Source organism: Ursus maritimus, unplaced genomic scaffold (genome assembly GCF_017311325.1).
Source record: "Ursus maritimus isolate PB19 unplaced genomic scaffold, ASM1731132v1 scaffold_25, whole genome shotgun sequence".
NCBI classification, from domain to species: Eukaryota; Metazoa; Chordata; class Mammalia; order Carnivora; family Ursidae; genus Ursus; species Ursus maritimus.
The window spans coordinates 13,803,857-13,816,973 of record NW_024425008.1 but is presented as its reverse complement, the minus strand read 5'-3'; the positions used below and the strand labels follow the sequence as shown (position 1 = coordinate 13,816,973).

General features: G+C 38.1%; 1 protein-coding gene across 2 annotated transcripts in view; it reads left to right on the top strand.

Moving 5' to 3' along the window:
• TTC8 (tetratricopeptide repeat domain 8) overlaps positions 1-13,117 on the top strand; it is a 50,252-nt gene that overhangs the window by 10,577 nt on the left and 26,558 nt on the right. The window contains exons 2-7 of one of the 2 annotated variants that reach the window (XM_008698922.1): positions 5,712-5,832; positions 6,922-6,985; positions 7,092-7,251; positions 7,467-7,556; positions 10,555-10,599; positions 12,898-12,969. In XM_008698922.1, the coding sequence (XP_008697144.1) occupies positions 5,712-5,832; positions 6,922-6,985; positions 7,092-7,251; positions 7,467-7,556; positions 10,555-10,599; positions 12,898-12,969 (552 nt within the window). The remainder of the gene's footprint in view (positions 1-5,711; positions 5,833-6,921; positions 6,986-7,091; positions 7,252-7,466; positions 7,557-10,554; positions 10,600-12,897; positions 12,970-13,117) is intronic. The other variant, XM_008698914.1, reaches the window with a different exon arrangement.

The following is a 13,117-nucleotide window of genomic DNA, read 5'->3' as shown; positions in this document are numbered from 1 at the left end:
TGTGGAGCAGAAGGGTTTGTAGTATGTGGATTTTCTTCCTCCTCCCCAAGTGATTAAAGTCTAAATGTTTTAACCACCATGAGCTTATTTTTGAGTATAAAGAAATGTTTCCTTGGTATAGTTGTAAAATTATTTTTAATTTCTTCATTAAACAAGTAGTTAAGATAACTTCTCTGTGCTTTAAGTGAGGTTAGAGTAATTAGAATTTCCTACCTGTAGAAAATTCAGCACTCTTCAGTGTATATTAGTTTTACACCAATACCAACATCAGTATTAGTACATCCAAAATTCTTGAAAGCAGTTGTGGAGAAATATTAAAGTTAATATTTGGATTTTTATTGAATGAGTTTGAGTCTACTTACACATAACTAATTCGTCACTAAGACTTTTTATTTTAGAAACTGTATTTCTTAAAAATGTTTACTACCTTCTTAATGCTTTCCAGGAACCAGATCCTGAATTACCACGGTCTCAGGTAAAGGTTTAGCTGCAACCTTTAGTTTAGAGAATGCTGTAATTCCAATTGCTTACTTGTTCCTATAGATTAGAAATCTTGCTGCATATCTATTAATGCTGTTATAAAATTAGCCATCTCTACCAGACATTTGGTACCTTTTTATGTGAAGTATTATATTTCCAATATTTTTATATCTATGGATGAGTAGTCTACGGTCTTAAGACTTGGAGCTTAAATAGAAATGACCAATATTGACCAAAGGATGAGAAAAATAGAGGAGGAAAGGGGAACCAGGAGCTTAGAAAGGGAGTCAAGAAGTCAGCAGAGCCCCAAGTGTCCCAAAAGACCGTGCTGGGTAGGCCAATATGTCTTGAGTAAAGAGCAGGCTGACTCTCCTTGGGAAGGGGTTGGTTTTAGAGAGCGGTGCCTGCCACCAGGAGGAAGAAAGGAAGGGAGACTGGCCGGATAGCCATGTCTATGAAATCATCGTGGTTAGAGATGGGAGGTGGCCAGAGAGACCTGCTAAATGGATAAGACACAGTGAATGGAGGGAACCCAAGGAGAAGAAGTGAAGTTTAAAAAAAAAAAAAAAAAAGGTGAAGCTTTTAACTCAAGAGCCAGTAAGTCTGGGAATAAGGTGAAGGGATGAAAGTGCTACAAATCAGAAAGCTTAAATATTGCCAGGTGTTTGCCCTGCCACGTGAGAGAGAATTGTAACAGTGGTTTTTAGCTAAATAAATGATTTGGAACCTCATATGTACTTCATATGAGTAATCATCTAACCTTTTAGAAGAAAGCAAGATACAAAGTACTCTGATGGAGGTCTGTGTGGCATTAAACAAGCACCGTAAATAGGTTAAAATGTAGCACTCTGTTCTTGAAAAGGATTTTAAAGAAACTTGTCTGCACTGCTCAAATTCGTGATTTCCAAATTGATAGATGGCACAAAACTGATTTTTTCCTTATATATGTACAATTCATTTGAGAAGGACCTAAATTATAAATAGAGTAAGTAAGGGGCTTGTTTTCAGTAATTTTGGAAGATTTTGTTAAAATTAAATTAAATTAAAACACCAATAATTGTTGGTATGGTTTTAAAACTGTAAATGGCAGGATGGCTGGGTGGCTCAGGTCATGATCACGGGGTCCTGGGATCGAGTCCCATGTCAGGCTCCTTGCTCAGCAGGGAGCCTGCTTCTCCCTCTCCCTCTGTCTGCTGCTCCCCCTGCTTGTGCTCTCCCTCTCTCTCTCTCTGTCATATAAATAAAATCTTAAAAAAAAAAAACAACCAACACTGCAAATGGCATTTGAAAGTGTCCAAGCAGCACAGGGACTTGAAGTTTACTTTCCTGTTCTGTTACTTTAGACTGAATTATCCACCGGATAGTGATCTAAGAGAATAAGAAGGGAACACGTCTGACAGGATTCTTTTGAGTTCATTCTTCACACATTTTGCCTTCCTCCTTTGCACATTTTTACAACTTCAAAATAAATGAGGCTTTACGATAACAATATTTTGTGCCTAAGTTTTCGTTTTCATAGAGTAGGCAGAGTGTCAAATGTTACTGATTCTTATGATGGCTCAATCAGGTTAGACAGACTGTTCTTAGGCGGCCTTATTCTAATAATAACCTAACAAAATTGTTTCTCTTATGTCTTAAACTAGTGGCCTCAGATTCTGTATTAAAAGGAACAGGACAATTTAAGCATGTTTTGCTCGGTCACTAGTTTTTTTTAACCTTTTCATATGCTTATTTTCATAACTAAAATTGGATCAAACTCACAGAAGATAGTACAAGCAAGGCATTCTTTCCCTGATGTTATTGCCTCAAGAGTAATGTCCTGCACACTGCCTCAGTAGGTGAATGAGATGGGATTATGTTTCACAGACAAGGAAGGATGTAATTGACAGGATGATTACTCACTTAGACTGGCAGAACCTATGCTTTTCCCTTTAGAGAAGTTCCTACACTTCTGTGATTTTTGTTGATTTCACAGTACTTCCAATGGGTAGGTAGGTATTCAGATGTGTTCACTACATGACCCTGTCATTTAGTAACAAAACATATCTGATAACACCAATTTATATTTTTATTCAGATTCAAGGGGTTTAGGATCAGCCATTGTGCTTTGTTATGCGTTTTACTTTAATCACTGATTAGTTTTGAACTTTTTTTTTAAAACTTAAACAGAGGATTTTAGGGCTGTAAAACATTTGGCTTGTTTCCAAAATAAAATTTTTAATTTTTTTTTTAAAGCCAAAGCCCCATCTGCTGTTTTCATCAAAATCCTAAGAATTGTTCACATTGCCAAGAGCAGTTCTTTGAATACAATCTGATGTTTAATCAGGCAGTGAAATGTGATTTTCAAGGTCATTTTTGTTAGGACAGAAGGAAAATCGGGAAGATTAATATTCTCAAATACTGATGAAATTTAAAATTAAGTACTGTTTTAAGTAGATTTTATTTTAGATCTTTAAATATACAAGATTCCCACCATTATTTCTACTTCCGAAGACTTAGGTTCTAGAAACTGAAATAAATATAGATCTCTTTACCTTTTTGAAAAAGTGAATTCTTAATGGAATCACATTTTTTAAAAGATGTGAAGCATTTATTCATTTGGTGGGGAGGGAACAGTGGATTTATTCTCTTTTGTTTTGCTTAGCCTAATATTTAAAAAAGTTGCACCTTCTTAATATTTGAGAGGTTAGTAGGCATGATGGAGTGGACTATAATAGTAGGTACATGCAAATTGTTAAAAGATATGTGCAGGGATAATTACTGCCCAACTATATAAATGATACTATAATAATAAAAACTTGGCTTTTAGAAAGTCGATTGAACTAGGACTCCAAGTCATAGTTTTGAAGCTTCATGAGCTCCTCGTCCTCAGGATGAAAGTCCATACACCTCACTGTGGCATATTCGGGGTCCCTCATCTGCCCTTTGCCTTTTTCTCCAGCTTCTTCTCTGACTGTTGCCTCAGCTGAACCCGATTCAGCCGTACTAAGCTGTTCTGGATTTGCCAAATTTGCCGTGAGCCTTCCAGCTAGCCTGCCCTGGTCCCACTGCTTTGCCTAGCACACTCTTTCCAGTCTTGGCCACTAGCAAACTCTTTTCTCCTACCCTTCCTCCACCCCCCAGACAACTGGGTGCCTCTCTCTGTCTTCCCATAGTATGCTCCAGACTTTTATTATTGCACTTTTCCTACAACACTGAAATTCGTGTGAGCTAGGAGAGCCGTGGCTTACTCATCTCTGTTCTCAGGCCCTGGCATGCATGTAGCAGGTGCTCCCTAGTAATATGGGAGTGAATCAGTGGAGCCCACATCCTGCTTTATTGTTTCAGAAAAAATGCTGGAGTCCACCAGACTGCTGAACAAGGAATGCCCTTTTGAGAAATGAAAGCCATCAGATCCTTGCAGGGCAGTATGAGGTGTGGGGGCTCAAGATAAATCAGGATTACTTATTTCCGTCTTTGAAGTTAAATTAAACCATTAGTTCAAGCCAGGGAGGATTTCCCTGACCCCTGAGCATACTTGTATAGATCTGCCAACCTTCCTGATCTTTGAGGATTGAAAACCTCCAATTGTTTCCACACTTTGGTGGCTCCCACAGTTAGATGCAGTTCCAATTGGAATTGATTTTTTTTTAAAACAAATTCTTTGATCCCGTATTCTGCTCATTCAATTGTGTTAAATCCACACAGTTGAAACATTTTATTATAAGTTATCTGATGAGAATCCAGTAAACCTTACCCAGGAAAGTATAAGCTTAAAAAACCCAATCATCTAACCAAATATAATTTCATTTTAGGAACCTAAGTATGGTATGAAGGCAGCCTTCTTTATTCCCATGAAAATGAAAGCACGAAGACTTTTCCTTAAAAATTTTTGTCTAATATATGCATTCCAATTATTTTAGCCCACAGAAGGATCCCTACTTTTTAATTCCTATAAAACTATTTTCTGTACCACACACTGTTACCTATCATGCACTGCTTTGCCTTGTCACTTAATTCAAATAGGTGATATGTTCAGGGAAATTAGAATCCCAAGTTTTAATCTTCTCGTGTTTCCTTTTCAGAACCTAGCCCAATGCCATGTAACTAGGAGGTGCTCAATAGATATGGACTGGCTGAGTGAATGCATCTCGGGTTCTTTATGTGAGGACTCTTTGGACCTCTGTAGCTCTCATCTGTTCCCCTCTCACTCCCTTTGCCTTCCTTCAGCCTGCCTCACAGCCAGATCCCTAGTGCGGTGAACCCTTCCCTCTTCCCCCCTGCCCCCCAAGTTTCCCTTGCTGCCACTTCCTTCGTATTATTAGTGTCAGGTCTGTGCTGCTGCCCAAGACTTGTCTTCTCCCCAGGTCCCCCACAGGCAAGCTTTATTGTTCTCTGCTTCTATTCTTTAGTGAAGCAGAGAGGTAAACATTTCTGATAAGGCCGTTTTAAATGTTTAACAAGATATTTAACTGTGCAGACCTCGACATCTAATTTCTCAAGGTAGAGCAAAGCTGATATTTTCCAGATTCCTAAATGACCTTTTCCATTCCCCCCCTCCCCCCACTTTCTAGCAGGTTTTCTACTGGCTAGATCACAAAGCAACCAAGATTGTGTTGATTAGTTATTGGGAATTGGGAGAAATTGATCTTAGTTCAAGTCAACATTTTTGGAATACCTAATGTGTGCAAAACCATAGGTGTTATGGAAAATTCAGAACTGGACAAGGTAAAAAGGTTTGTGCTCTGGGGAAGGGAGGGCTAACCTATGCCCAATAATTACAGAGTTTCTTGAATATGGTAAGTACATATAATAGAAGTATAAAGAGAATGCCCTATGAGAAAGGTAAGAGAGAAGTAAGTTTTGAGCTAAACAATCAGGAAGTGATGATGGGCTTCTGGTCCTGAAGGAGGAAGGCAGAAAGAGCACTGTGTTTGTAGCTTTATTAATTTGTTTTCAAATTACTATTACAGTAAAATTTCCTCTAAATCTTCTTTTACTTACAAAAAGCCATGTTAGAAGACTACCAGGTAATTACCACACTTTTATTTACTAGGTAATTGATCTAATGGGTGTTTCTTGATTAGTAATGACCTTGCCTTCTTGTATTAGTTTCTTGACATAGCCCTTTAAATCAGTATAATGCACTAAGTAGTAAACATGCCCAATAAAAAGTTAGACAATAATAAGGCTTCTATAGGTAGTACTTCTAATACTACTTAATATATGCTTTATTTTATCCATGCTTATAGGCAGCTTGGATTTTAAAGGCACGAGCACTAACCGAAATGGTATACGTAGATGAAATTGATGTAAATCAGGAAGGAATTGCAGAAATGATGCTGGATGAAAATGCTATTGCTCAAGTTCCACGTAAGTATTGGTTTTTCCCTTAAGTAAATGAAATGCCATTAGGAGGAATAATACTATTTGTATATAAAAGGATCACAAGACATTATATACATGAAAAAAAATTTATCAAGTAAATGGTCTCTATCCTTGCCATATAGGACAAAGACTTTCCTTCCCCAATTCAATGATATTATCTTAAACTTAAGATGTGAGATTGCTCTATAAAGCCATTTTTCAATAAAAGCTATAGGGTGCATTTAAAAATATTTTATATTTAAAATGTATTCTGGCTGAACTGCTTATCTAAATATATCAGAAGATTGTCTGAGAGTTGAAACACAGGAAACACCCAAACAACAGAATTGTTCTAAAAGGATTAAAAAAAAAAAAAAGATCACTGGAAAACATCACTTCACTGTAATAATTGAAGGTGGTTTGCTCTAATGCGTGATGGGAGGTGATGGGGTGAAATGCTGGCCTGTGAATGCCTTTCGGGATTGTCACAGAAGCCCAGTCCCCAGCTTGCAGATGTGTTGGCACAAATGGTGTTCAGTGATTACCATGACATATGGTGGTCTTGCTGGTATTTGATAGTTGTAACAGTTATCAGGCATTTATAGTTTTTGAAAGAGAACTTTTAAAGCTTCAAATGAAAATTGAGGAAAAAAAATACATATGGTTCATGTTAAAATGTCTTTTTTCTGCCCATCATTTTGCTCTTTTGGAGCTCAAATGTCTAAATTCTAGGTTCTGTATCAGAAATAAACTATGAGTATAGAACTATCTTTTGGTGCTTTGGAGCTTGCTAGCCTTGAGTTTGAACCCCAGCTTTACTAACAGGTTGACCTCTTTGCTTAACCCTCTAAGCCTTGGCTAAATGGGTGAATATTACCAACCTTACACCCTTAGTGTGAAGATTACATGTGATAACATAAAATAACGTGATAGATATTCAATAAATATCAGTCTCAAACACATTTCCCTAAAATACATTTCCTGTTATTAATGTCCTTTGCACCAGGCCGGCACATTTCTGAAAATTACATTAGCTGACAGTTTTTACAGATTAATAACTAATATAGTAATTGAATTTGCCATCTCATTTCATAGGCCCTGGCACATCTTTGAAACTGCCTGGAACGAATCAGACGGGAGGGCCTAGTCCAGCTATCAGGTATGTACTTCTGTTTCATATCCTCTGTCCTTAAATAGTGACCAGACTGTAGGAGAATCTTCCTTTATTGACCTCTTTGTATTTTCACAATGTACACTTTTCAAAGGCCAATCACTCAAGCTGGAAGACCCATTACAGGTTTCCTTAGACCCGGCACACAGAGCGGAAGGCCTGGCACTATGGAGCAGGCCATCAGAACTCCCAGAACCGCCTACACAGCTCGCCCTATCACCAGCTCATCTGGAAGATTTGTCAGGCTGGGAACGGTAAATTCTGTCAGCTTTACCACAGTTTTCTATTACCAAAGTAACTTTATTTTATATCGTTTTTTGCTATTGTTATAGTGGAAAGTTATATGGAAGACTTTTTACAGGTGATTCTTTTTTACTTATGTTGCCTTTATAATTTTTATGCTCATTGAACTCAATTTATGTTTCAGGAAAAAGTCTCAGGACTCTTGTTCTCTCATTTTTCCCCATAGGCTTCCATGCTTACAAGTCCTGATGGACCTTTTATAAACTTATCTAGACTGAATTTAACAAAATATGCCCAGAAACCTAAATTGGCAAAGGTATGTACTTAAAATGATCGTATGTTAGTAATGTTAGAATGTAATGAAGTAATGTTAGATATATTATCATAACAACATTGTAGGAAATAGAAAAAATTGTGAAGGAAAGGCGATGTCTTGATTGAAATGGAAATGTTTAATTACTGAACTATGTAAAATTTCTCTTAGTCTTTTGAGTTAAGGAAAGTCAATCAGAAGTAAAGTATATATACCATTATTATAGGAAATTCTTTTTCCTCTGATAAACAACAGCAATTTTTTAAAAAATTTCAATTCTAGTTAGTTAGCATACAGTGCAATATTGGTTTCTGGAATAGAATTCAGTGATTCATCACCTACATACAAACATGCAGTGCATATGCCAATAAGTGCCCTCCTTAATCCCTGTCACCCATCTAGCCCATCCCCCACCCACCTCCCTCCATCAGCCCTCAGCTTGTTCTCTACCTTTAAGGGTCTGTTATTTTTTGTTTTCCTTTCCTTTTCTTTTTCTTTCCCCCTTCCCCTATGTTCGTCTGTTTTCTTTCTTAAATTCCACATACGAGTAAGATCATATGGTATTTATCTTCCTCTGACTTGTTTCACTTAGCATAACACTCTCTGGCTCCATCCATGTCATTGCAAATGGCAAGAGTTCATCCTTTTTGATGGCTGAGTAATATTCCTGTGTGTGTGTGTGTGTGTGTGTGTGTGTGTATGTACGTGTACCACATCTTCATTATCCATTCATCAGTCATTGGACATTTGGGTGCTCTCCATAGCTTGGCTATTGTTGATAAAGGAACAGCAGTTTATAATGAAGAAGGTAGATATGCAGCAGCATCTTTGTGGAAGGAAGCCTAGAGGGCATCAGTGTGTGTGTGTTTTTCTTTTTCATCTTGGATTACTCTCAGAAAAATAATTTTCTATCCTTATAGAATTTTAGGACTGTCAAAAGGAAGATAAAAAAATATATACTTCTAATTAGTAATTAGGCAGGCATCTCAATATCACTGTCTAGCTTAGTGATCCTTATTGAGAATTACGTTAATAATTCTACCTACTCAAAGACTAGTTGCTCGGGGCACCTGGGTGACTCAGTCAGTTGAGCATCCAACTCTCCCTTTAGGTTCAGGTCATGATCTCAGGGTGGTGAGATGGAGCCCTGTATTTGGCTCTGTGCTTAGGGAGTCTGCTTGAAGATTTTCTCCCTCTGCCCCTCCCCCCACTTGCATGTGCATGCAGTCTCTCTCAAATAAATAAATAAATCTTAAAAAGATTAGATGCTCCTTTAAAGAGAAATAGAGGAAGTAAGTGTGTGTATGCATGGTGAGAGAGAGTGAGAAAGAGAGAAAGAGCCTGAGTGGTCCATGACCTTTTCAGTGTAAAGATAAACTTGGAGCTGAGCTTGGAATAATTCAGAGACATGAGCACTTAGGTGGTGCTGAAACTGGTCTAAGCCTAGCCCAGGTTTATAGCTGTAATATCTGTGAATTCTATGCACGAGTGCTGAGTTCATTCTGAATCCTAGTTCTAATGGTGTTTAACATATTTACTAAATGTCATACACTAGGGAATATAAGAATGGATGCTAGCCATACAGAGTTGAAATTAAAATCAGAAAAAGAAGTGTCATTTGATAGGGAATTAGCCTATAATAACACTGATGACATTTTTCTTAATTTCTTATTTGACAGCAATCTGGTCAACTTCATTTAGCAGAATTGTAAAGCTATACTTATTTCCCTTACCTTTGTGAGAATGGAGTATTAACAGCAACTCATATGGAATATCTGGTTCCCCTGCCCTTTTAGGCCATTTACTTGAGGTGGCTGGATGGCTAGTTGGTACCATTGCTGTTCTCTTTTTTAACGATTTATTTATTTGAGGGGCTGGGTGCGGAGGAAGACAGAAATTTAAGCAGACTCTGAGCTCAGTGTGGAGCCTGACGTGGAGCTCGATCCCGCAATCCTGAGATCACGACCTGAGCTGAAACCGAGAGTTGGTCGCTTAACTGACTGTGCCCCCCAGGTGCCTCTCACTGCTGTTTTCTCTCCAGGGAGTGCGGTCCATGAAGGCATCTCCCTCAAACTAACATGCTTCCAGAACAGACCTGGTTTGTGTTCATAGATTTAAACTGAACTAGATTTTGTGCTTTTTTAGTGTGTTGTAGAAATAATGCCCAGTTTTCTGTCTTTGGTTTCCAATTCGCCTTTACTCATCAGGACTCATTTCTAATAACGATTGCTTGAGTGGTCTGCGGTAACTTCTTTTCACAGCAGTGGTAGCACCAACTGCACTTTTAGCTTTTCTTCTTTGTAACAGAACCAACGGAGGGTTAGGTGTAGCTTTTAAAAGAAGGGCCTTGTCCTGATTTCTTTTTTCTTTCTTTGGTTGCCTCTTCTCTGGTAATAACCTTGATACGCTAGCCTCTTTGCAAGTGGGCTATGGGCAAATGGGATACCACCAAGGGGTAATTCAGTAAGTGCTTATTTATGCAGATGAGTTCAGTGAAGTTCTATAATGAAGGTTCTCAGACCGGGCTGCACACCAGAGTCATCTACACACCCCACTTTACACTTAAGCTCTACTCTGTTTCAAAAGGAACTTCCAGATTTTCCCCATGTCTAAAGTGTCCTTATCAATATCATAATCACTGTATCATCTGTGTAGTTTGTGTAAAAGAATGGGCTGAATCTGTTTTAGGATAATTCCAAAGTTGGTCTTTTCATTTGTCTCTTTCTAGTAAAATAGTATGTGTAATAGGAAAAACACTGTTTAGTTATTTGAGTTTCCCAGTTTGTTTTCTATAAAAGCAGGAATCAGGTATAAATCACCGTATTTTAAAATGGTGATTGTAACAAATAATGGATAGACCCTTCACTTATAAAGGCACTTGTAGAGTACCTTGTTATTTTGGTTCAACCCAGCTGATGTCAAAATGGTCTTTCAGTTTTGATGTAACAATAGAGTGCTTTTGTTAAAATCTAATGTATTTTTGGCATTTTTTTCTTTATAGGCTTTGTTTGAATATATCTTTCATCATGAAAATGATGTTAAGACTGTAAGTTTTGAATTCATGCTATTTTCTCTTGTAATTTTTCTAACTTTGGGACTTTTGATTCTGAAATGTTCTATTTCTTACCTTATAAATGGATGGAACTATTAAAAATTGGAGGATTACTGATACTTTCAAATTCACTGTCAGTTTCAATAGGAAAATTTGTTATAAATATAGAAGTGGTAAGAACTGTGCCTGATCCATAGAGTATATAGATATCCATTGAAGAGCAAGATACAGATAATTGAAAATATTGCATAATGTGCTTGTGCTACAGTTTATTTTTCATGCTCATGTAGGTTTACTCATATGAGTATTCCTGGTTTCTTTGCAATGCACCCCCTCCCCCTCCTTCAACATTTTATGATAGAAAAATTCAAACACACACAAGTAGAGAGAATAATATGAGCCAATATCACCCGTCACCCAGCTTCAGTAATATTCAATCATCTTGGACTTCTTAAAGAGTTTTAAGGTTTTTTTTTTTTTTAAAGATTTTTTATTTATTTATTCGACAGAGATAGAGACAGCCAGCGAGAGAGGGAACACAAGCAGGGGGAGTGGGAGAGGAAGAAGCAGGCTCATAGCAGAGGAGCCCGATGTGGGGCTCGATCCCGTAACGCCGGGATCACGCCCTGAGCTGAAGGCAGACGCTTAACCACTGTGCCACCCAGGCACCCCAAGAGTTTTAAGGTTATATAGATATGACTTCATTTGTTTCACTTTTTACATGCTAATATGCAAATAACCGGTTACCTCACAAATTTTGTCAAATTGAATGTAGTTGATTTTGCAGTGTCTAATAATAGCATTTTCCCTCATTTTCTTACTAGTTTAGGGGAAAAGCTTTATAACCATATGGTAAATATTCAGGAAAATAAAAACGTTTTCCTCAGTTGTGTTTTTTATGTGTCAACCACTGTGCTATATACTAGGAAAACTAATAAAAATATTTTTTCCTTGACTCCATAAGCCATGCAATCTAGCTGAGAAAATAAAATTGGCATAATGAAACAATTAACGAGATGATTGCCAAGCTGTGAAATTGTTACTAGGTAGCAAAGGGGAAAAAATATCAAAGGGGTGATATTAATAAAGAGCCACAAAGTAAGTCGGATTTTTGGGTGGAAGGAGGGAAAATAAATGTAAAGAAAGGGTAAAAACATGAGCAAGGTATGGAGTGAGAAATACATAGGCCGTCTACTAAGAAATGGGAGCATCAAAGAGACATTTTAAAGAAAGAAGTGGCAGAACATGATGATAGATTTAATGTGGAGGACAGAGGAAAGACACATCAAATCTGCCTTCTAAAGCTGTTACAAGAAGGAGGATTGTTTTACTGACAGAAATGGGATAATTAGGGAAGGAAGTCGGTTTCTATGGAAGCTGGATAATTCACTTGAAGGCATTTTGAGTTAGAAATTGTCACTGGCTATCCAAGTGGAGATACCGTTGCGCGTATTGGAAGATGTGGCCCTAACTGTAGGGGAGAGCCTGGGCCCCATACACAGAATGTGGACGTTGTCTGTCGTGAAGTGCTGGCGCATGTGGCCGTGTAGGGAAGAGAGGGAACTGCGGTTGGAGCAGAACTCATGCACATTTCTGTAAGTAAGTCGGTTCGTGCCATTTTCACTTAATATGAAGCTGGTCAGAGGCTTTCAGTGTGACATGTAAAATCATGTAGTTAAACTGTCCTTACTAGAAACATCCAAATAAAGGAGTCAGTCTCTACCCAGCATAAAGCTGTATCTTGACTTTTTGGGGATTAATTCAGTTATTGAAGAGACATGTATTCTTTCATCTAAAAATGTCTGAGCCATGGCAGTGTGCCAGCCACCGTTCAAAGGCCCTGAGATCACAGAGTGAAGCAGGCAGACAAAATCTCTCCTCTTTTGGAGATTATATCCTGGTTGTGCAAGGAATAGAGACAACTAGCAAATTTAGAAACACAGCCCGTGTCATGGGATAATAAGTACTATGAGAGGACCGGAGCAGGGAGGCAGGTAGGGGAATAGACAGTGCCACGGGGCAAGATGCTATTTTGGATGGGGTGGAAAGTGGTCGAGACCTAATGAAGGGGGGCCGACTGTACAGTCCTGTGTAGGAAGAATATGTAAGTCAGAGAGAACTTTAACTGCAAAGGCCCTGGGTGGAAGCACGCTTGGATTGTTCAAGAAACAGTAAGGAGGCCGGGGTGGCTGGAGTGAGGTCTGTGAGGGGAGGAGTTGCAGACGATGGGTTCAGAAAGTAGACAGATTGTATGCTGTTTGTGGATCATGGTGATGGTGTCTTTATCAATAGATTCATCTTGAGGATGTTGCTCTACGTCTTGGCATTGATACAGTGGTGTTGAGGAATAGGAACCACATTGAAATAAAACAGGATTTATTCTCTGCCCTAACTGAACTTACATTCTAAAGATTCTAAGGATTCTAAGGACTCTGAAGAGTCTAACAGACTTTAACATTTACATATTACGTTTGAGTATTTTAGAATGCTTTCATGGTTCTTGATATTCATT